The sequence below is a fragment of the Acomys minous genome (assembly GCF_964271855.1).
Source record: "Acomys minous genome assembly, chromosome: 3".
NCBI classification, from domain to species: Eukaryota; Metazoa; Chordata; class Mammalia; order Rodentia; family Muridae; genus Acomys; species Acomys minous.
The window spans coordinates 62,150,145-62,173,004 of record NC_140485.1 but is presented as its reverse complement, the minus strand read 5'-3'; the positions used below and the strand labels follow the sequence as shown (position 1 = coordinate 62,173,004).

The following is a 22,860-nucleotide window of genomic DNA, read 5'->3' as shown; positions in this document are numbered from 1 at the left end:
AAGTGGAATGCAGGCCATGCCATGTGGAGACACGCTCATCCCGCAGGCCCCACAGGGAATTCCTTCTCTCTTTACCCCAGGAGAGAGGCTTGGGCCTCTTCTGATTGGCCCTGGTGACCCCAGCACAGCCTCTTAAGCATCCACTGTCCCCACAACTCCCTCCCTCACCAGGTCACAGGTACCACATTCCCTAAAGGTGTTTCCAGTGAAGAACCCAAGTTCTGCGTTCTGAACTGAGAGCCACACATGACTTAAACCCCCAGCTTCCTCCACTTCAGTTTCCTTGTTTACAAAAGGTTGTGAGGGGCTGCTGTGCTCCCTGGGCAGGGCGACTGCAAGAATTAAGAAAATCGGCAGTAACATAGATATCTGCCCTTCGGAAGCACGGATTCAGGGCTGCCCCGAGGCTCAGCATCTTCCATGAACTCAACTCGTCATCCTCCCAGCTGCTGCAGAGGAGGTCATGTTATCTATCTGCCCATGGAGAGTATGAAAGGATGGAGACTCCAAGAGGTTGGATGGGCTGAAACCTCACAGGGACCTGAGGAGCAGCAATGGTGGCCCAGGGACCACAGGACTGTCCTGCTTCCAGTAGCTACAGGTGAGAGAGAGTCAAAGCCACAGGAGCCTGCTTGGGTAACCATCCTCTCTTCTCTCCTATTCTACCCTACCCTACATCCCCACGAGCAGCACCAGCCTGGTGTGCAAGAAGGACATGGCTGGCCCGGGAGTAGAGAAAGTAGGCCATTGGGCTTTGGCAGGAGGGGCCACCACCTTTCCTGTGGTCTCTTCTGTGTGAAAAGCAGAGTCGGGAGCCCCTTCCCCCCCATCCATCCATCCATCCATCCATCCCATGCTGCATGCCTGTCTTCTGAGAGCCAAGGAGTCCAGAAGGTGTCGACTTCCATCCAACACCACATGCTCGACACCGGAGGCCAGCTGTGATGCTCTGGTGACTAACAGGGGGCTGCAGCTGGAAGGAGGGGTAACAGGGGCAGGCTTTACACACTGCCTGGGTGGTCTGGGAAGGGCACCTCTGACCCAGGACCTCCCTCAGGGCCAGATGGAGGAAGTGAGCGATGAGCGTGCTGGGGGACTCTGCAACTTGCCATCCGGTAGGGTCTGATGTCAGGCCAAAAAAACATCAGGCTGCCAGAAAGAACTCTGTGGTGTTGGCACTTGGATGGAGGCAGATGTCCTTGAGCATGGAGGGAAACTGAGGCCTGACAGGCAAACCAGCTTCCAATTCTGGCCAAAGGCTGGCCTTCTTCACCCAGGGGGTGTAGCCTCAAGGCTTGGCAGTCTGGATTTCACTGTTAGCGCCAGGGTGAGGATTGGTACCCTGCTTCCTTCCACCCTGGTGTCACCCTGAGCTTGCCCTCTGTAGGAGCTATGCCAAACACTGAGGTTCCCTGAGTTAGTTCAGATCCTCGGGGTGGGCACAGGGGACTCTGCTGTTAGCTCAGGGCTCAGCACACAGTGGCTGCTAATGACACTGACTTCCTAGTGGGCTCGTGAGCCTTTCACCCATGCAGTTGCGAGTGCGGCGTCTGTCAGTCAGCCAGCTCTCCACATAAGCAGGGTGTCCCCAACATGGGGTGTGAGAGGATCACTCTTGTTGTTGTTACCTAGCCAGACCCCAAGGTGTCCAAGAACACGGTCATGAGTCACCTTTGGGGACTTTCTGTTGGGGCGTGTGGATGGGGACCCTGCGCACTGGTGGCCACCAGATGGAGAAGACTATGAGCCTGAGGGTAGGAAGTGCCAGTCACCTTACTCTGTAACACGTCCCCAGAGGCCCTCACCCACACAGCCAAATGACCTCCTCGGCATAGCTGTCAGGATGGTCTGAGGGCAGGCCTTCCCTGGCCAGGTGACCAATGAAAGCCCTTCCTGGGAAATCTCTACACCTGGGCAGGTATGCCTTCCCTTCTGTGCCTCACCCAGGAGGCAGGTACAGCCTGAGCCTCACCCTGACAGGACAGGCTGGAGGGGCCTTCCAGATAGGCTGTTGATATTTAGAGCAACCAGTGGGCACTCTGGTACTTGGCTTCCTCTCCTGCACTGTGAACTGTTGATGATGACATCTCCTTACTGTGTGGCCATGGCATATCCAGAGGCAACGAAGTAAGATTCTCGTGCAGACTGGCTGCCACTTGGCCAAGTGGATGGATGAGCATCCTGAACTGCCCCACACAGGAACTGCTATTGGCCCATTTTCGAGAAGAGAGCTGTTCTTGATAATCTATCCTGGGAATAGCAAGGCTGGGATTTGAGCCTGGGCCACCTGGCTCTAAGCCCCAAACTGCCCTACCCCAAAGCCTGCTGAGTCCCAAAGCAGTTCTGGGAAAGGAGAGAAGAGGGTAACCCTGGCCACTGAGGACAAGCCTCCTAAGAGGAAAATCAAAGCTAAGCCCGGGAGCCAGCAAGGCCGGCAGGATACAGACACCCAGGATCCACGGGGTCAAGCTAGAAGCCCCAACAGGTGTCCCCAAATCCAAAGAAACGGCCACAGTGAAGAGGGAAGTGAAGAGGGAAGTGAAGCTCACCCTCACCTCCACACTCCGTCCTCATCTTTCTCTCATCTCCCACATGCCCACAGGGACTGTTTGTTTGTTTGTTTGTTTGTTTGTTTTTATTTTTTTGAGACAGGGTTTCTCTGTGTAGCCTTGGCTGTCCTGGACTTGCTTTGTAGACCAGGCTGGTCTCGAACTCAGCGATCCGCCTGCCTCTGCCTCCCCGAGTGTTGGGATTAAAGGCGTGAGCCACCACGCCCAGCCCCACGGGGACTTTTAAGAGATGAATTATTCTGTGACAGCAAACATTCTGAATTCTTGTATGCGAAACCCTCACCATGAGATTAACAAGGGGCACTGGCAAAATGGTCTCTGGTAAGTCCTGAAGAGAAGAAGCCTGTTTAGTTTTTTTCGCCTGGCATTCCTCGTACTTAACAGACCGTGAGTCCTTCCCTCAGAGGGCCACCTGCAGCTCTTCAGGGAGCACTGGCTGAGGAAGGCTGGTGCAGGCCCAGTGCTGTACACTTTCCTGAGAAGTTGTCTTTGTCAAAAGGGCCACTACATATGCCCAGCTTGGCAGGTTATCGGGTGTCTGTCACAGCTACCCAACTCTGTGACTGGAGCTCTAAAGGGGCTGTGGACCGCAGGGACAGATGGGCGTAACTGCTGCCACCTGACACATTTGGGGACAATGAAGTGACTATCATATCACTCCTTGGGCCAAGCAGTTTTCTTCTGGTTTGTCGGAAATCATTTAAAAAATATGAAAACTCAGGCTGGGGAGGTGACCGGTGGGCAAAGTGCTCTCCAGGCAGGCACAAGGATGTGACCGGATCCCCAGCAACCATGTAAAAAGCGGAGCATGGCTGCATGCGTGGGTAACTAACTCCAGCATTACGGCTCAGTGGCTGGGGAGGGGAGGCAGGTGATAGAGAGTGACAGGGGAAGACAGCTGGCCTTGACCTCTGACCTCCAACGCACCCGTGTGTGTATATATGTATCATGCACACCCACCCCCTGCGTACCCACGCCTACACACACAGACACGTTCACTCACACAGTAAAACATAGGAAAAGTCAAAAGTGACAAAAATAGGCTTCAAGCTGAAAGGGGCCTTCAGGGTGTCGCTTGTTTACCAACCCCTAACACAGAAAACGGAGCTCTAGTGTCTCCAGAGACCTCTGTGGGTCTCGGGAAAAGCTGATAAAGACTGAGAGGGAGTGATCAAAACAGGGCGGCCTCCACATAGCCTTGAACTTAGGTGAGCTTTCTGAAGATCAGGCAAAAGGAATGCTCTAGAAGGTGTGTGTGTGGCGACAAGGGGGGCCCACAACCAGGATTGCCCCAGCTCCCTACTACTAACAATGGCTTCTCCTGGACTTTGCAACTCAGACCACTATTGTGTCTTTGGTGCATCAGTCTCAGCCCACAGAGAACCCGAGCAACATCTGAAGACGTTTTGGGTGGTAGTATTACCATCCAGCGCTTAGATGGTCAGGGATGCTGGCCACCATGTTCCATTGCTAAGGATGCCAGGAGTGCCAAGGGCAAGGAGGCAAAAACCTGCCTGGTATACCCTGCTGTGCTGTGTGTGCTGTGTCACCTTGGGGACCTTATGCAGTTCTCCTGAAGCAGGACTGGACTGACCCAAACTTCCACATTTCTAAGCGACTGCCACCCTGTGAGCAGTGAGGCCACCCCTAGCCAGCCTGCCCAGCTCCTGATCTTTTCCTGTGAGGAACAAGAGGATGTGCTGGGTGTAGGTGAGAAACCAGAGGTGAGGCCTGACCGAGGCGGGAGCAGGCAGAGGACAAAACGAGCGTGTTGGGCGGCCGAGGAGCCCCTCCTGGAGGTTCCCTTTGGGCTAGAGGTGCTGATGCTTAGAACTCACCATCCAGGGTCTCCACAGACAGCTGCAGGCCCAGGTTGTGCCGAGGGTTGACCACCCAGTGGTTGCTGGTGGCTGTGATGTCAAACACCAGCCAGCCCTCCTCAGAAGCCCAGAGGGTGCGGCTATCCAGCAAGAAGAGGTCAGACTCCCTGGAAAGAGAAGAGAGAGACACAGGCTCGGGATTAGGCAGGTCACAGCTCAGCCACCTTGACAGTCAGTAGCTTACCAGACAGGAGAAGCCCTGTGTAACAAACAGGACAAGTCGCGGCTGGGCACCAGTCCCCTACACACACGGGCTTGTCAGAAGAGACCCGGGCACAATGGCCTCTTAGCAGCTGTGATGGAGGAAAAAAAAAAGTATAGGATTTCCAGGAAGTGGGGAACAGACCCAAGGCCATCTCTCTCTACCAGATGTCAGGGGGGGGCCCCAGCAGGACACAGGAGAGGCAGGAATATTCCATCTACAAGTTTCTAGGGGAGAAGGCAATGCCAACAAGGTAACTCACCAGGTGTTCGGTACCACACCAAGAACTCCATGCACCCTGTGAGAGGCGGAAGGTGGCTGGCTGGCTGGCTGGCTGGCTGGCCAGGGGTTGGAGCAATAGATGGATGGGTAGTTATGTAGATGGGTAGGTTAAGCGAGTGGACGAATAGGCAGGTGAAAGGTGAATGGGTGGGTAAGTAGGTGGACACGTAGGTGGAGAGGTGAGAGATGGACAGACGATGGGAGGAATGGATGAGTAGATGGGTGGATGGGTGGATGAGAGCATAGGTGAATGCACGGATAAGTGAACGGATGGGAATACGGTGGATAGATGGATGAGTGGATAATGGATGAGTTGAAATACTCGATAGATGACATATGGCTGGGTGACGGGTGGATGGATAGAGAGGTACATGGGAGGACTGGTGAAGAGAAGGAGACGGGCGGGCGGGTGGATGTGGAGGTAGGAGGAGGACAGATGAGTGGTTCGATGGACACCGCCCCTGCCTTGCATGCAATATGTGAGGGATTCATACAGCTCTGTGGGCTTTTAGTTATATCGAGACTCAGCGTCAACATTCGGAGCCCTTCGGGGGCCGACTGAAATACTAGAGCACCTATGCTGTTCTGGCACTGGGGGTGCAGTGAGGCACCTCTCCAACCTGGACCCTTCCCCGAGCCCTCCCCGGAACAGGGTACGTTTTCGCTGCTCACACGCAAAGGCCACAGATGCGGCAACTGTTGGCTGAGCACAGTTCCCTCGGTAGGCTCTGGAGAAGAAAGCTCAGCCAGAATCCTGTCACCGGGTCCTCGAAACAATCACTGGGCACATCTCCCTGGGCAGCACAGAAAGGCAGAAGGCAGGCCGGTGGGGCTTTGTCTAGGCTCTCGGAGCCTTGACAAGTCACACTCGTTGCTGTGTGTTCCACTGTCAGAACCACACCTGATGGCAGTCTAGAAAGTCTCTCCAGTCGGCCCCAGCTCCCTCCTCCTCCTAAACTACTGCTGGACACCCCCAGTCATCAGTCTCACAATCTCAGACATCTCTGAGTTCTCTCTCTCTCTCTGCTGGAAGCCATAGTGCATTTTACAGCCACCAGGTCCACCAACACACACAAGGCAGCGAGTGAAATTGTAAATGGACCCTTAGCACTTAGACCCATAGCCAGCGTTTTCAACTTCTCTTCACTCAGAACCCATTGGCATTGCTCTGGGAGTTCAACAGTTGCTCAGAAACCAAATGTGGACACAGCCAGACTCAGTGAGCCAGTGCCAAGGCAGCCATGAGGGGACTGGCGCTCTCATGGGTCAAAGTCATCAAAGGAATGCTCTGAACTGTTTCTCCCACTGCTCATTCCTCCCATCAAAAGAGTGGGCACAGAGAACCTAGGTGGCCTAGGCAAGTCTCATGCCGAGGCTTGGAAGTGGTGGCCAGGGCACTTCAGACATGGACAGCATCACCAAGACCAGAGGTGGAGGCGTGGGTGGTCCCCACGCACACTCCCTCACGCCTGACTTAGAAGATGTTGAATGACGTCATTGTTCCAGCCAGAGTGCCGTGCCTCTTCCCAAACTCATGTTGGAAGCTAATCTACAATGTGGCACTACTAAGAGGTGGGAGCTGTTCAAGGTTAGGCAACGCAGGCACTGCCCTTGTGATGGGACTAGTCTTCAGGAGAGGTTCGAGGAACAGCATTTGATCCCCTTTGTGCACTCCCCTTCCACAGGATGTAGTAACAAGGTGCCATCTTGAAACAGAGTTAACATTTTCGGACACTGCCGGACACAGATACAGTCCCCACCGGTGCCTTGACCTCCTGCCTCCAAAACTATGAACACAAATTTCTGTTCTTGTAAGTTTTCCAGTCTTGGGAAATTTGTTACAGCCGCAGAAACAAACTAAGATGCTACAAATGCTCATCTTAAACCAGCAGTGAATCAGCAGGCGGACAAGAGCCTATGTTGTCCCTTAGGAGGCCAGACCAAAGTCCCTACAGAGCTGTAGTAGTTTGTCCTCTCGGTTACTCTTTACAGGGACAGAAGCTTCGTTAGGGTCACACGGGGTTTGAGAGACCCTAAATTTGACTTTGACCGCCAAGCTGAACAATCATAACAACCTAGTCTTCAGTACCCACTTACTCTCCTACCCGGATGCAGTGATGTCAGGACCTGTTTGAGGGGATATCCTACATGGCTTTCAAAGCCACATACAGGCACATCTGACTAGCTCCATCTTTAGTTTGCCTGACGAGGGCTTCCCTGACACTGGAGAGCTCCTGGGACTGTCAGTGAAGTGGCTCGCTACCCTGACAGTCAGTGGACGGAAGCAAAAAGATGCCATTCCAAGTCAAGGGTGGGACATTTGCTCCAAGCCCGAGATGAGAAACCTGGGTGGTGGCATTGCTGGGAAGTCAGATGTGCAGGAGGATGGGAGCAGATGCTGGCACAGGAAGCAATGCCCGTGACCAGGGGACAGAGCAAGCCTTCACACAGGCTTCCCTGCCCACGCACGCTAAGCCTTCTTTCATTAAAGGCCAGGACACCAAGGCCAGATGTGTCAGGCCAGAAGTGACTCATCCCCAGATCACCAAGAAGGCGGCCACTCCTCGTACCCATCACAGTTGCAGTTTATCTCAGGCACGCATGGAAGAGCCACACCTCATCTGAAGGGACAGGAGTGGGATGGAGGCATAGAGACACCTCACCAGAACAGAGGCAGGACCATGGGAAAGGGGACAGCAGGTATACACTCCACAGCATGCTCCCAACTGAGTGGGAAAGTGAATTCCTGGTCCCTCTCATAGCATTGCAAACACTGGTTGTACAGCTGAGAGAGCCGTGAATGGACCTCTGGGACACTCTTATTTACCTGCCCATCCCAGGTAAGTACAGAGGTGAGGAAGGCGCAGGTGCTGGGGCCCCAAGGAACAGACACGCATTCATTTACCTTCACCACTCCTGAAGCCTGGGTGCTTTCCAAGCCTGGAACTCTGAACTTCCCCCAGCCCTCGCTCATGGCAGAGGTCACTCCCACATTGGGCATGGTGGCACACACCTGTAATCCCAGCACCAGTGAGGCAGGTACAGGACAGCTATAAATCTGATCTGTGTAATGAGTTCCAGGCAGTAGGTATGGTTACCGTGGTTACCATGTCACACAAGTGGGCATGGGGACATGGTGTTACTGCCCCAAGGCAAGCCTTCTATATGGTGGACTTAGGTGTGGCATACGAAACCTAACTTAAGAGTCTCTATCCCTAAGCCTTGTCCCCATTGCTTCTCAGCAGGAGGGAGAATGACAAGGCTGTATCTGAATTACATGGAACAGGGACAACATGAGAGAAGGCCGGGAGCCAGGAGGGTGAATAGAGAAGCCAAGACAGCTCATCTTGGTGTCTTCCTGGGTAATACGAGGACAGTGTCATCTTGAATGGCAATTAGGAAGAGCCAAGTGAAGACAGGGCATACACTCCCAGTGTTCCCGAGACACACACGGTACCAGTTATGGCAGAATGGGTGACTTCTTCCTGCTGTGCTCTAGGAAATCCTACAGTGGGGCCACTCTGAGGTCAGGACTTGCTTGAGAAGCTCTGACACTAAAAGCCTCCATCCACGTAAAGACTGTCAACGGTGGGCTTCACACACGCGCAAAGAGGCGCTCACAGCTGTGAGAGGCTCTCTAGATATGATCAGCAATCCCTCTTGTCTGCATCCAGGACCTACCCCCTTATACAGTAGAAGAGGCTGGCCTCCATCTTTGATGTCTAGGCTGATGGTGTGACCCACTGTGTCAACGGGTCCCTGTGGGAACAAGGTCCAGCTGGGACCAGGCCTTGAGAATCTGGGTTTCTTCTGGATCTGCCCCCTGGCCTGGAAATTGAGTCAGCAAGCCTTACTGCACTGGGGGGAGGGGGAGGGGAGAATGGCAGGATGCTCCTGTGCTGGGTGGGTTTATATCAACTGGACACGAGCTAAAGTCATCTGAGAGGAGGGAACTCAATTAGAAAAATTCCTCTGTAGGATCAGGCTGTACGCAGCCTGCAGCACATTTTTTTGTTTTGTTTTGTTTTTGTTTTTCGAGACAGGGTCTCTCTGTGTAGCCTTGGCTGTCCTGGACTCACTTTGTAGACCAGGCTGGCCTCCAACTCACAGTGATCCACCTGCCTCTGCCTCCCAAGTGCTAGGACTAAAGGCGTGTGCCACCACGCCCGGCTCAGAACATTTTTTAAATTAGTGATTAATGTGGGCAGGCCCAGCCCATCCTGGGTGCTATAAGAAAGCAGGCTCAGCAAGCCTTGAGGAGCAAGCCAGTGAGCAGCACCCCTCTGTGGCCTCTGCATCAGCTCCTGCCTTCAGGTTCCTGCCCTGTGTGAGTTCCTGTCCTGGCTTCCTCCAATGATGAACAGTGATGTGGAAGTGTGAGCCAAGTAAACCCTTTCCTCCCCAGTTTGCTTTTGGTCACAGTGTTTTCATCGCAGCACTAGTGACCCTGACTACAATGCCTCCTGAAGAGGGAGAAAGAGATGGCTCAGGGGAGACTTTGCTGCTGCTGTGATAAACACTATGGCCAAAAGCAACTTAAACAAAAAGAATTTGCTTTAACTATGTCTCCAGAAAGCAGAGGCATTCTACCATGACAGGGAAGACTCGCTGTCAATCAAAACAAGCCCAGCAGCAAGAGCAGAAAGCTGGCAGATGACAGCTCAACTGCCCTGCAGAACATAGAGCAAGAGAACAGGAAGTGGATGAGGCTAGAAAGCCTCAAAGCCCGCCCCCAGTGACCCACTTCCTCCAGCAAAGCCCGTCCCCCCCCAGTGGCGCACTTCCTCCAACAAGGCCGCACCTCCTAAAAGTTCCCCAGACATCACCAGGCGGGGATTGAGTCTTCAAATCTGAGGGAGCCTGCATAGCAAGGAGGGAAGAGACCAAGCCATCCCCCAGGTGATGCATCAGCTTAGGCCTCTCAGCTCCCAGCTTCACGGCCCCAGGAACAGAAGAAGCGCCTGGTGTTAAACACTTTCCGAATGGGCAGCATGGCAGTCATTGTAAGCCACTCACTGTAGATGGTCAGTCCCAGAAAAAAAGACAACCCAGGCAACACTCATGATGCACATTGCAGAAAAACTGAAAACTATCTCCCAGGAGGACCTCTTAAAACACTATGGTATGTGAGTTCGAGGCCAGCCTGGCCTACGAAGTGAGTCCAGGACGGTCAAGGTACACAGAGAAACTCTGTCTGGAAAAACCAAAAAGAAAGAAAGAAAGGAGGAAGAGGAAGAGGAGGAGGAGGAGAAGAAGGAGAAGAAGAAGAAGGAGGAGGAGAAGAAACAAAACAAAAAACAAAAAACCACCACGTATGTCCAAGGCAAGACAGCACTCTACAGCTGCTTCACAGAACCACATTCCTACTTGGTAGCAAAGGGAAACAGACACTGACCAAAAGGTGTGCACGGCAGAATGTGTGACATGTAAGCATCTGAGGATACAATCTGCTTTGAGTGGTTTTTACAAAGTCAACAGTAGGGCTGGAGAGATGGCTCAGCCCTTAAAGGCTCATAACCAAAACCAACAGGAATTCCTTCCTGTTCAGCTGGTCCAGAAAGTGGAGGACAAGTTCCAAGCCCACACAGCAAAGCTAGCACGCCACTGCCTCAGAGGATAGACACAGCCAATCTTGACAGGCTGTTCTCTAAACACACAACAAACAACCCCAGTGGACATGGACACACAGATACACACACACACACACACACACACACACACACACACACACACGCACGCACACACACACACACGTGCAGTTGCATTAGCTGCCAGGGGGGAAAGCAAATGAAAATTAAAATGGGCAAAGATGCTTGCTGCCAAGCCTGGTGACCAGAGTTCAATTCCCAGAATCCACAGGCTAGAGAGGCGCCCCAGGTTGTCCTCTGCAAACTAACAAACAAAATGTGAAAGATATAAAGAACAGGGGAGACGGTTCAGTCAGCAAAGCACTTGTAGTGCAAACATGAGAACCCAAGTTCAAATCCCCAGCACCTTTGTTAAAAACTGGGTGCGGCGGTGCTTGGAAGGCGGAGACAGGTGGAACCCTGGGGTTTGATTAGCAGCCAACCTCGCTGAATTGGTGAGCACCGGCTTCAGCGAGAAATGCTGTCTCAAATAAGAAGGCAGACTGCATTTCAGGCTCCCACCTCTAACACAAGCACATGCACCCCACCCAATACGTGAACTCACAGGAACACGTGCACACACACTCTCTGTTACTCTCACACAGAAATCTGGCGGAGGTGGGAAGGACTTTGTGCTCCCTCTCCTCTCCAGGCTGTAATTTCTTTTTCTGGCTTGAGTGTGAACAGACCTTGTCCTCTGCCACACCTGCTGTGCATCCTATAAGCAGCTGCCCTGCTGTGTCCAGACAACAATGTTCCTTTGCAGTCATGTACCACCTCCCCTGCAATGATCCTTGAGTCTTGGGGGAGTGTGTGTGTGTGTGTGTGTGTAATAGAGATGTGTCATCTAAGGCTGAGCATCCCATGGTTTCTTACTGTCTGTACCTTGACCAGCTGTGAGTCTCTGTGTTAATCACCATCTATTGCAAAAAGAAGCTTCTCTGATGGGAGCTGAGAGATGCACTAGGTTATACTCTATTTTTTAAATGAATAAAACTCAAGGGTGAGGGTGTATGATACTCAGCATAGCACCCCCTGCAGGAATAACTTCCTAAAGTTTGCATCCCTCACACAGGAAACCTGCTTGTGCACTCTAGTAGACTCTGCTACACACACACACACACACACACACACACACACACACACACACACACACACACCAGCAGCAGCAGGAAGACACAGAAGGTCACCTTCTCCCCTCTAGAAACCCAGGTTACCCCAGAGCTCTGCTCTGTAAGGCGTGAACCCAGGCTGACCCTGAGCTGGCACTGTGATGTTAATAATTAACCACCTGGCTGTGCACTGCAAGCTACTGGGTCCATGGCACCTCCTCCCAAGGAAACTCATGAACAGCAGAAACCTAACCCTGGAGGGGAAGTGGGCAGAGCCTCCGCCCCCCATACATCAGGACTCTCAACACAACCTCCCCTGGAAAGTTCTACCACTGTGGAAAGTGGGTATTTTAAATCTCCAGTGTGGGAGGGTGGAGAGTCCTGTCTGGGACTTCTGGCTACTCTGAGGCTATTTCTAGTCTGCAATCCCCAGGGGCCTTCAACCCTCCTCTAGAGATAGCCACATGTCCTCATATCAAGGATACCGAGGGTAGTCTTTTTCCTGAAAAACAAAACAAACAAAAAACAAAAACAAAAACCGAAGGGCCCTCTGGAAAATCTGAGGACACTCAGCCATAAGTGAATTTCTGTTTAGAAGCCAGCGCCAGCCTCGAGGGCCCAGGAGGATCTTGGAGTCCCTGCATGACATCTTGGCTTCAGGTGAAGGTGGGGAGCATCTGTATCGCTGCTGCTGCTGCTGCTGCTGCTGCTGCTGGTACCCGATGGGAGGGAATCTGTGTGACAGCCACAATCTTAAGTGGTGTAATTAAAAGTATTCTGAAAATCAGACAAGGTGGTATAGACCTACAATTGTAGCTATCGGGACAACTTCAAGTTCAAGGCCAGTCTGGGAAAGCTGGCTAGACTCTGCCTCAAGATAAAAAACGAGAGGCAGAGAGTGACAGTGAGGGACAGATGGGGGAGGGAACAGGACAGAAAAAGATGCAGCTCGGTGGCAAAGTGCATCCTCAGCAGACTCTGGGCCCTGGATTCAAACTTCGCCATTGAGGGAGGGGTTCCCAATATCACAGCCTGAGACTCAGTTGGTGCTCCCCCAGAGGCCCTCTGGCACAGTGTACCATCTGCAGGGACCTCCCCCCAGACACAGCCCACTACCTGCAGGGACCCTCAGACACAGCCCACCACTTGGAGGGACCCTCAGGCATAGCTCACCACTTACAGGGAGCAGACACATGCCGCAGATTGAAAAGGACAGCCTTTGGAATTCCCCAGAGTCTCCAGGAGGCCTTAGTACCCAGCCAGGCACCTGTCTCTCTCACCCAACCTCCCTGCATCCTGTGATACAGGTACAAGAGTGATCCCCTACTTAGTGGTGGAGGTGGTTGGGGACCAGAGTGCCTGCTGGGTAAGTGCCCCAGGCTGTTACAGAGAAACACTTTGGGCAATCGTCATGGACAGTGCCAGCCAGGAATCACACCACAAGTCATAGGAGGTGACAGGAGCTTGGTTTTGAATGACTCCACTACCAAACAAAACGAAACGCATTTGAGATAACAGGCAAACAGAATAGCAGGTCCTCAGAAGTCCTGAGTGGAGGGCCAGGACCTGAGTGTGCCGACATGGGTGGCAGAGGGGTCCAAAGACAGAAGAAATGAGGGACGCCTGGACTGAGGCAATTTTCCAGGTGGTCCCGGTGGTTCAAAGTCACCAGAGTCTTTGTGAGTTAAAGAAGAGAGTGGAGGGTCAGATGCTGTCAGTGTGATGTGACTGTTGGTGGGGCATCCCCAACCAAGAAAAGAGGTCACTTCTAGAAGCCAGAAAAGGCTAGGAGCTGAGTTCTCCTCTGGAGTCCAATTCAGACATCTAGTGTCTTCCTCTACACTCTGCCATCTGAGTTCTTGAGAGAGGGTCTCTCTGAGAACTTAAAACCACTCATGTTCAGGGTTGACCAAACCAGCTGGCCAGCAAGAACCCCAGGACACACCTGTCTCTGCCCTCTACAACACCGATTCACATCACTGTGCCCTGTATTTAGAAGGAGGAGGAGGAGAGCAGTAGGGTCTCCCTGTGTAGACAAGGCTGGCCTCAAATCCACAGAGATCTACCTGCCTCTACCCCCTGAATGCTGGGATTGGAGGCGTGGCCACTGTGCCTGGCAGTTCCCAGCTTTCATGTGTGTGATGAGATCCAGATTCGGGTCTTCACGTTTATGCATCGAGGTCTTTACCCACAGAGCTATCTCCTCAGCCCCAGAATTCCTATTTTAAGCCATTAAATGTACGGTTCCTTGTTACAGCAATCCAGTCATCAGCAGGGGACGCCTTGTCTTATGGCCAAACTAGGGACAAGAGCAGCCAGAATGGAGTCTGAGGACCAGAGGCCAGGATAGCAACACACAAATTGGGTGAGTGACTAAAATGCTGACAAAGCATACGGAAGAAAATATTTCTGAAAGAGCAAAAGAACAGTACAAGAGTTGCGGAGAAGAAAGTTCCAAGGGGACACCCTATCAGGACGAGAGAAGAATGAAGAAAGCCAATACAGACGAGATGTTTGGTACAAGTGTTTCTGACAGGGGAACAGACCGTATGGAAAGTATAAGAGACCTGTGAGGAGGGGGTACAGGTGGTTGTGCAGACTTCTGGCCACTGCAAGTCAGGTGCTAAGAACTGAAGAAAATGGAGCATGTTGGGGGGTGGGGTGTGTGTGTAGAATCTTTGCTAGTGACCCCATCCCCCTCCCTGCCCTCCACACCTTCACTGTATTGGGCATAAGTGGAAGGGAGGGGAGGAGGGAGAAGGAGGGAGGGAGGGGAGAGAGAGAACATGGCAGGGAGAGAGAGAGAGCCAAAGAGTGAAGGGAGCTTTCCCAGGCTAGCATGATGTCATGTGGGTCGAGCACTCATGACTCAGGAGAGAAGGCACTTGGATCCTGCACCTGGAGCCAGCCCAGCATGAGCACTCCAGGCTGCAGGGAGGCCCAGGGGGCAGATCAAAGTCCTGAGCCCTGCAGGGGCGGGTCACCAGGCGCCTGGAGCTGCCCACCTCAGTGTTAGGAAATGCCCGGCTTTTCCAACAAGGACCTAAGTGGTCCTGGCGTCCCTGAGACTGGCCGATGAAGTCAGAGGCCGATGCTTTTTATAAACCACTTTCTTGAGGCCTTACACATCCAGGAAGACCTGAATTAAGTCGTTTGGGAGAAAGGTGGAAAAACAGATGAAAAGCCACAGCACCTCCTACCACAGAATGAGCTGGGGCCACCCACAGCCTTCCCATCCACTCCAGGACTGGCAGGCTGCCCACCGAGGAAGCCCACCAGGCATCCTGGAAGGCCTGGGACATCCTGCACAGAAACCAGAACGGCTACCAGGCAGGGAATGAGCAGCCATTCCTGTTCACGGCTTCCAGAGCCTGCCTGCAAGAAGATGGGTTTGAAGCTTATCGGGGTCGCCAAAGTGTGGCTCATTAGCAGAGGGCCAATGGCCAAAAGGGCTATTCGTGAAACAAGCTCACTGATCTTCACAGATGTCTTGCTGTATGCATATACATTAAAAGCTCTGAGGGGCCTTTAGGAGTCTCAGTGGCTTAAGGTGCTTGCCACCAAACATGCTGACCTGAGTTCTATGCCCAGGACCCACACAGTAGGAGAGAACCAACTTCTGTAAATTGTCCTCTGATCACACACATGCACACACACGCACGCACGCACGCACGCACACACATGTACAGAAAATGAATATGTATGTAAAAAATTAAAGGAAAAAGAGTGACAAAATTTTTGCATTTCATAAGTATCACCAGAAACGGATTGGATTCCCAATTCCCCAGGGCCTGTGCCCACAGGTCCTACTCTGATCACCTTGGAAACCAACTCCCAAACCCTGGGTGATCACCCACACTGACTAAGGAGAGACCCTGGGCACCTCCTCCCACCTCCCACAGGAACCCTGCCTGGGGTCATAGACTTGGAAACTTGGGGGCAGCGGCTGCTCACTCATTCCCCCTTGGTGAGATCCACTTAGCCAGTGCAAGGACTGAGCCACCCTGTTTACCCAGTGACACATCCAATATCATCACAGTGAGATAGACGAGACCTAAGGAGGTTCCCCCCAAGAAACTGTGGGGAGCTCTGTGGAGCTTCTGAGTCAGCTTGGTGTCCTCTTGATGGACCCCTGCCTGCGGCTGTGCAAAGGCGGATCTTTCCAGACGTCCCCTGGCTGCTGCATTTCCTCCAGCCTAGACTGAACCAGGGCAAGGTAACCTCAGTCTCCTCACCAACTCTCAGGGTAGGAACAAGCCAACGCTGACAGCTTGCCCACCGCGTCATCTCTCCAACCTTAAGGGAAAAAAAGAACCACAGACAGACTGTTTCAAGACTCCAAAACCCAGAGACCAAAAGGGGAGGGGAGTAAGAAAACGAACTTGACAGTGGCAGCCCATGAAGCTGCAGACAGAAGCAAGCAATGCTATGCCTCTGGAAGGCAGGCTGTGCCCTACACCGAGCCCCTCCAAAGTATACAGACAGTCTTGTCACCTTTAGGCTTATCTTACCCTCAAAGACAGAGGCTACCACTATTCTGAGCGTCAAATGCGGCTTCTGAGGATGCCAATCTTACTTTTGCAAGTCAACACTCCTCTCTCCAGCCCAGATCATGAGGCATGAACAGATAAACAACTGATTTATGCAAATGAAATGTTACCAGCTATCAAATTAATCAAACTAAGTCTGGAACAAGTGGACATGTGGGTGTATCAAAACCACCTCAGAGAGCTAAAGACACGGATCAGTTGGTAAGGTGCTTGCCTTGCAAGTACCAGGACCTGAGCCCAATTCCCCAGCAAGTATGTAAAAGCTGGGGTGTGTGCATGTAACCTCACCACCAAGGAGGCAACCATAGGCAGGTGTCCAGAGACCATTGGCTATCCAGGCTAGCCTACATAGTGAGCTCCAGGCCAATGAAGGCTTTATGTAAAAAAGAAAAAAGAAAACAAAACAAAACCAAAAACCAAGGATTATTATCTGTGGTTGTCCTGGCTTCAACACACAAGGATACAGGGCCACACCTACACACAAACATGCACACACATGAGCATATGCAAAACCGTATCACAGTGAGCAGGCCCATTTGTTTTTTAGACATATATAACGCCAAGGAAAGACGCACCTACTTCACCTGGATCATGCAAAGTTGGGGGCACCTGGGCCAGCGAGACGGCTCAGCAGGCAAAGGCATTTGCCTCCAAGCCTAATGACCAAGTGTGAAGACCACAGTATCCTCAGTGGCTTGAGGTACTTGCCACCAAACATGATGACCTGAGTCTGACCCCTAGTACCCACACTAGGGGAGAGCTACTCTAGAGGCCACGGGGAACGCTGTTTACTAGCTTGTGGCATTTCAGAAATGCAGCAACCAAGGGAGTCTGGAAAGATCTGCCTCTGGGCCACCAGCCGCAGTCAAGGTCCATCAAGAGGACACCGAGCTGACTCAGAAGCTCCACAGGGCTCCTCACGGTTTCTTGGGGGGGGGGGCTCCTAAGGTTTTGCTGTCTCACTGTGATGATGTTCGATGTGTCACCAGATGAACACGGTGGCTCAGTACTTGCACTGTGTCCAAGTGGGTCCCACCAAGGGGGTAGTGAGCACACAGACCCCCATAGTCTCTAAGTCTATAGTATCAATGGCTCAAGTATCCCCACACCAAGGAAACCGATGTAGCTTGCGGATGTTCTTCGATAAACTCTGATGCTAGACAAACACAGACCTGAAATGCTGTGTTGCTGACAAGTGGTTGTGATCATTCCCAAACTTGATTCTCCATAGCTAAGGCAAATGGGAGCTCCGGGAAGCAAGGCAGAGGGCCGGAGAGAGCAAGGAAAAGGGGAAGCTAAGAAAAATGGATCATACTTAGGCACTTGCCAAGTGTCGAGAGCCAGGCCAGACACTAAACACGCTGGGAACAGGGCTCAGGTTGCTTGGTTGTTTGTTGTTTGTTGTTTTGTTTAAAGACAGGGTCTCACTATGTTATCCTGGCTGGACTGGAAGTCACTGTGTCAACAAGGCTGGCCTTGAACTTATGGCCATCCTCCTGCCTCTGCCTTTTGAGGACCAAGATTATAGATGGCATTTTCACACATTTATATATCCACTTTTTCTCTATGTGGGGCTAGTCCCGAGAGCATGTATTAACAAGAGTGAACGCCTCTAGATTTCCTTTTTTCTTCTTTTTTTGTGTTTGTGTTTTTGTTTTTGTAGACAGGGTTTCTCTGTGTAGCCTTGAGTGTCCTAGGCTCATTTTTGTAGATCAGGCTGGCCTCAAATTCACAGCGATCCACCTGCCTTTGCCTCCCAAGTGCTGGGATTAAAGGTGTGAGCCACCACCACCCGGCTGCTTCTAGATTTCTTAACAGCTGGGTTAGAACTGAGGGTCTCTCTGATCTGAGTGGGATTCTGCGGACAGTGGGAAGCGGGCGGCACGGGCAAGCATAAGGAGCCATGAGGTCGGATGAAGCGACGGAGTTGCAGTACTTCCCACTCCAAGTACAGCCAGCTCTGGTGGCCTCCACAGGGGCCTTCCCCAAGGCTGGCACCTCTGGACCTTCCTGCTGGGGCACCAAGGCCCCAGGGGGGTCTCACTGTTGGCTCCTTGTGAATTGGAATCCCTACCCCACCTGGACCACTCTGACCCTACAGAACAAAGTTCACTGGCTATTCTGTTTCTGCACCTGGGTGCTGTAAGGTGTGCCCGGCATCTTATGTACCAAGGCTGGAGAGGCTGCCGAACACACCATCAGCCTGCCCCAGGAAAGGGTCAAAAGCCCACAGCACCAAAGTTGGGAGCCCTGCCTGAACCGATGCCCTATGGAGTTCCTGCCCAACTACTGCAGGGAGAGTATGTGGCTCTGTCTCCGCATCCACAGCAGGGGAGCGGATCACACCTATCCCCCTCGGGGCCCTGCACAGCACCATCCTCCCCTCCTGGCCCCACCCGCTGTATTTCTATGGTTCTATGGGTCTCTTCTAGGAACCTGTCACAAACTCTCATCTCAGGCTCGGACGATGGCGTTTAGGAGGGTGCTGGGGACCCATCTCAGGTCCTTATGCGTTCACAGCAAGCCAGGCGAGAAGATGCACCTATAAGCCCAGTGCTGAGGATGACAAGAGGGCAAGGGACCCTGGCTTACTGGCCAGCCAGTCTAGCCAACCTGCAGACTCAGTGAAAGACCCTCTCTCAAAACTGAAAGTGCAGAGTGATTGAGGGAGACACCTGATGTTGTGTTCTGGTTTACACAGACAGACAGACAGACAGACAGACAGACACACACACACACACACACACACACACACACACACACTTCACAGTTGACCCTGAAGAAACCTTGACCAAAGCAGGCTTCCCTTGCTGGAGACTTCACTTGGTCACCAGTGGCTGCTTCCCTTTCATGCAGCTGCACTGAGCACTGCAGGAAGGAGTGCTGTGATCCATTAGTCATGCCTGCCTTGGCTCCCAGAGGGAGACTAGGGCAGAGCGTGTTAGAATAGAGGCCAAATGTCCAGTTTCTCTCCTTCCATACTTGAAGCAGCAAACACAATTCAAGGAGAAAGATGGTGCTAATGGGGGTGACCGTGGGAAGAGGAAGAGACCAGAGTTTGAAAAAGCCTTGAACACTCACTGCTTCTGATCCCATGTTTGAGATAGCAGAGGCCTTTGTGGAAATAGTTGGCCACTTGGAAACAATGCTTTCCCCCGGGGGCACCTGTTTCCCCCCTCCTCACAGAGTTAGCATCTGAGAAGGCATTTGTTATCCTGGCTACAGAGAGGAGTGCTTACAACCAAATTGAAAAATATTAATTCCCTTTGTTTCCTGCCAAGAAGGCTAAAGCAATTACAGGCCCTGATATGAAACACATATGTTAATACATTTGGAAAAGTAGGTTCCTATAGGCAAGCAGAGGTCCCGATCCAAAAATGGAGTGCTTGTGGAATTAAAGCATCTGATCAAGTTATCCAGACAGCACGATCCTAAAGCCCACTGTCCCCGGATGCAGCCCAGCACTAAGAACCCAGGGCCCCGGCACATGCCTCCATTTCCCTGTCACTGTCAAAGAGAGTCCACTGACCTCTGGACCCCCTGGCAGCCCCTGGCTCCCCAGAATATAATTACAGTCATCACGGCAAAGCTTTCGGAGAATCGAACACAGTATAATTACAGGCAATTTTCACTTTTTGGAAATTGCGCTCAGATGCTGAAGCAAGAGGACTGAAAACAACGCAGTGGGAGCATGCAAAGTGTGCTGGGTGGACCAACCAGCCCACGAGGAGACGCACTTGGCACCCGCGCACGTAGCAGGTACCTGTGGGCATGTCCCCGTAATACCTCCATACAAGAGGCCCTACCCCCACAGCAGGAGACCCTGCAGTAGGTAGCCCCCTGAGTGCTTACTGTGTGCCATAGACTTCCCTCCTACTGAAAGCCTCAGCGGCTGCCACTCAGAATTCACTCAGCAGTCAATGAAGCCAGGCCAGCAGGCTGCCAACTCCCACACAGCTGTGAAACTGAAGGTAGCTGGCTGCAGGTGGCAGTCTGGGCCTCCTCACAGCATTGTTAGGACAAGCTAGGAAAGTCATTTGTCCTCTCTGCCTCAGTTTCCCTGGTGGAAATTCAGTTGACTTATCGCCCAGTTTTCAGAACTGTGTGAAGAGAATGGACAGGTTGCCCTCATCAGCTTTCATCTTGGCGTCACGTGCCTTGGTTTTCTGCAAAACGGGTGATGAGGAAGCCTCTCCTGGGGTGTTGCTGTAGCCACATGGGCAGAATCTGTGTCCAGAGAGGACAGGAGGCTCAAGAGGACAGCTACTGCTTCCGGCACAGAGGCAGATCACTGGGCAGAAGAGCCGAGCTGTAAGGAACAAGCCTCCTCATGCACAGGGCTGCAATGATGCTGAGCCTGACTTGGCACCCCTGGCCAGACTGAGAGGAGTCCAAGAAAATGAGAGCCCCTCCCCCACCCATCAAGACCACTGTTGAGGCCCCACAGGACCTTATCACAAGTGCCCCACAGATACACCCTGTTACCGCTGCCACCCAGTCCCCAAGAAGCCAGGCGGTGGATAAATGACGGAAAGGAGAAAAAAGGCACAGAGATCAAAACAGCCGCCAAAGCCCACCAGTTGGCCTCAGACCACAGGACAGGAAGCCAGTGGGCATCTGGCTCCAGGACACAGAGCGGGACCAGCTGACAGCCTTTCCACAACTAACTAGATTGGACACAGTGGCTTGCTGTCCTGCCCTGCTGTGTGGCATTGAATGTAAGCTTTTTCCAGAATGATCCTTGTGAATTATTGAGTGCGCCCTTAGGGAACCAAGCAGTGCTAAGGTCCATACCTTGTCCGAGGCTCAGAGCTGGGGTCTGGAGTGGCACCCAGAGAAAGGGGCCTCAAAGAGAGGTGCCCGGGCAGCCTAACCCAGGCTTTTCATGGTCCTCTCCTATGACCTTCAGGGACATCACTGGCACTACAGGTAGCTAGTGTTCACAGCTAAGGGAGCTCAAATCCTAAGCTTATGCCCTGGGGCTGAGGTGTAGTGGCAAGAGGTAGATGCCAGGCAGGAGACACAGAAAGCCGGCACAGTGGCCTTCAGTAGTGGGAAGCTGGAAGCTTCTGGAAGGATCCCGACTCTCAGCTAGTCGTTTGCCTATGCCAGTGAGATGGGCAATCAGAGTCAGACACATGAATAGGTCTCTGTCCTGTGAGAAGGAGAACAAATCTACAAGGAAGCACACCTCTGGTAGCCAAGGCTGAAGCAGAAATGACCTATGTTCCACTTATCTGATAGATGAGTAGGCCAAGACACGACATGAGGGATGACAGGCACCTGCTCAGAGCCTGGCATTTGGAACAAGTGGGCTGTCTCAAGAAATATCAACACCCAGCTCAACCCATCTACACAGGAAGCTTTGATGGATCTTGATCAACCTAACTGATAATAATGCATGGCCATGGTTGAGAATCTCACCACAGCTCAGAACACAAGTGAGGGAGTGGGGTCACAAAGACCTGGGTTCAAGACCTGCATCGGACACTTCCTGACTATGTGGCCTCAGCTGAGCCACCCAGTCTGTGGAAGGGGGTTAACACTGAGAAGACCCACTGTGGAGGTGGAACACCCACCACATTACTGCAAATAGCAAACACCAAAGCGGGAGAGGCCTCAGTCCTCACAGTCTGGTGATGTCTTAGTGCTGTGTCCATGACCTCTGCATAAATGTGGTTATATGAAAGCCTTTCCATACTATGGTCATCAAGTCCTGAGCCTACAGCCAAAGTGATGGCACCTGAAAGTACCCACAAAGGACAGGGTAAAGCAAGGTGTCACCCCAGGGGCTACCTTGAGACCACTGTGGGGTATGAAGACCAGATGCCCTTTCTCTTGCCCTCAGCCCCAGCAAACCTCTGCAGCAAATCCCTGTGGTCCTCCATGTATGCCCTGTGGTCCTCCATGTGTGCCCTGTGGTCCTCCATGTGTCCTGTGGTCCTCCATGTGTGCCCTGTGGTCCTCCATGTGTGTCCTGTGGCCCTCCATGTGTGCCCTGTGGTCCTCCATGTGCGCCCTCTGGTACTCCATGTGTGTCTTGTGATCCTCCATGTGTGCCCTGTGATCCTCCATGTGTGCCCTGTGGTCCTCCACGTGTGTCCGGTGGTCCTCCATGTGTGCCCTGTGGTCCTCCATGTGTGTGCCCTACGGTACAGAGGCACAGCCTGTTCTGGTGTGGATAAGAGGCCATGCTAAGATGCCTCAGAGGTTGGGTGCAACAGGCTACAAGGAACAGCTGTGGACAGGTGTGTACATGTTCTTGCAGCAGGGGCACTCTGGTAGGGACATCTCCTCTACGTGGGACCAAGAGCCAGATGTCCTAGGGAGGGCTGCTGTCCCCATCTAGGGGCACTCGGGAACAAGAAGGGCTGGACTTGGTTGAGGAGGGAGCCAGTAAGCCATCCTTTGGCCTCCTCTGCCCCAGTCTCTCTCTGGAAGAACAGGCAGAACTAGACCCTCTCCCTCATGGTGACTCGGGCTGAAGTTGAGCCAAATCATGGCACTGGAAAAGCTGAGGTCACCCTCCTGGCAGCCAACCCCCCTGCAATGGAGCAGGGGACATTTTTCATCCAGCTGCAGACAACATCTCAACCTCAGTGGTGACAGGGCCTGGCCTCCTGAGGCTCCTGGTGCA

At 52.6% G+C, this 22,860-nt stretch overlaps 1 protein-coding gene across 1 annotated transcript in view; it reads right to left on the bottom strand.

The window, feature by feature from the left end:
- BMP7 (bone morphogenetic protein 7) overlaps positions 1 to 22,860 on the bottom strand; it is a 71,695-nt gene that overhangs the window by 19,595 nt on the left and 29,240 nt on the right. Inside the window, exon 3 of the mRNA XM_084775023.1 lies at positions 4,409 to 4,557. Coding sequence (XP_084631149.1) covers positions 4,409 to 4,557 — 149 coding nt within the window. The remainder of the gene's footprint in view (positions 1 to 4,408; positions 4,558 to 22,860) is intronic.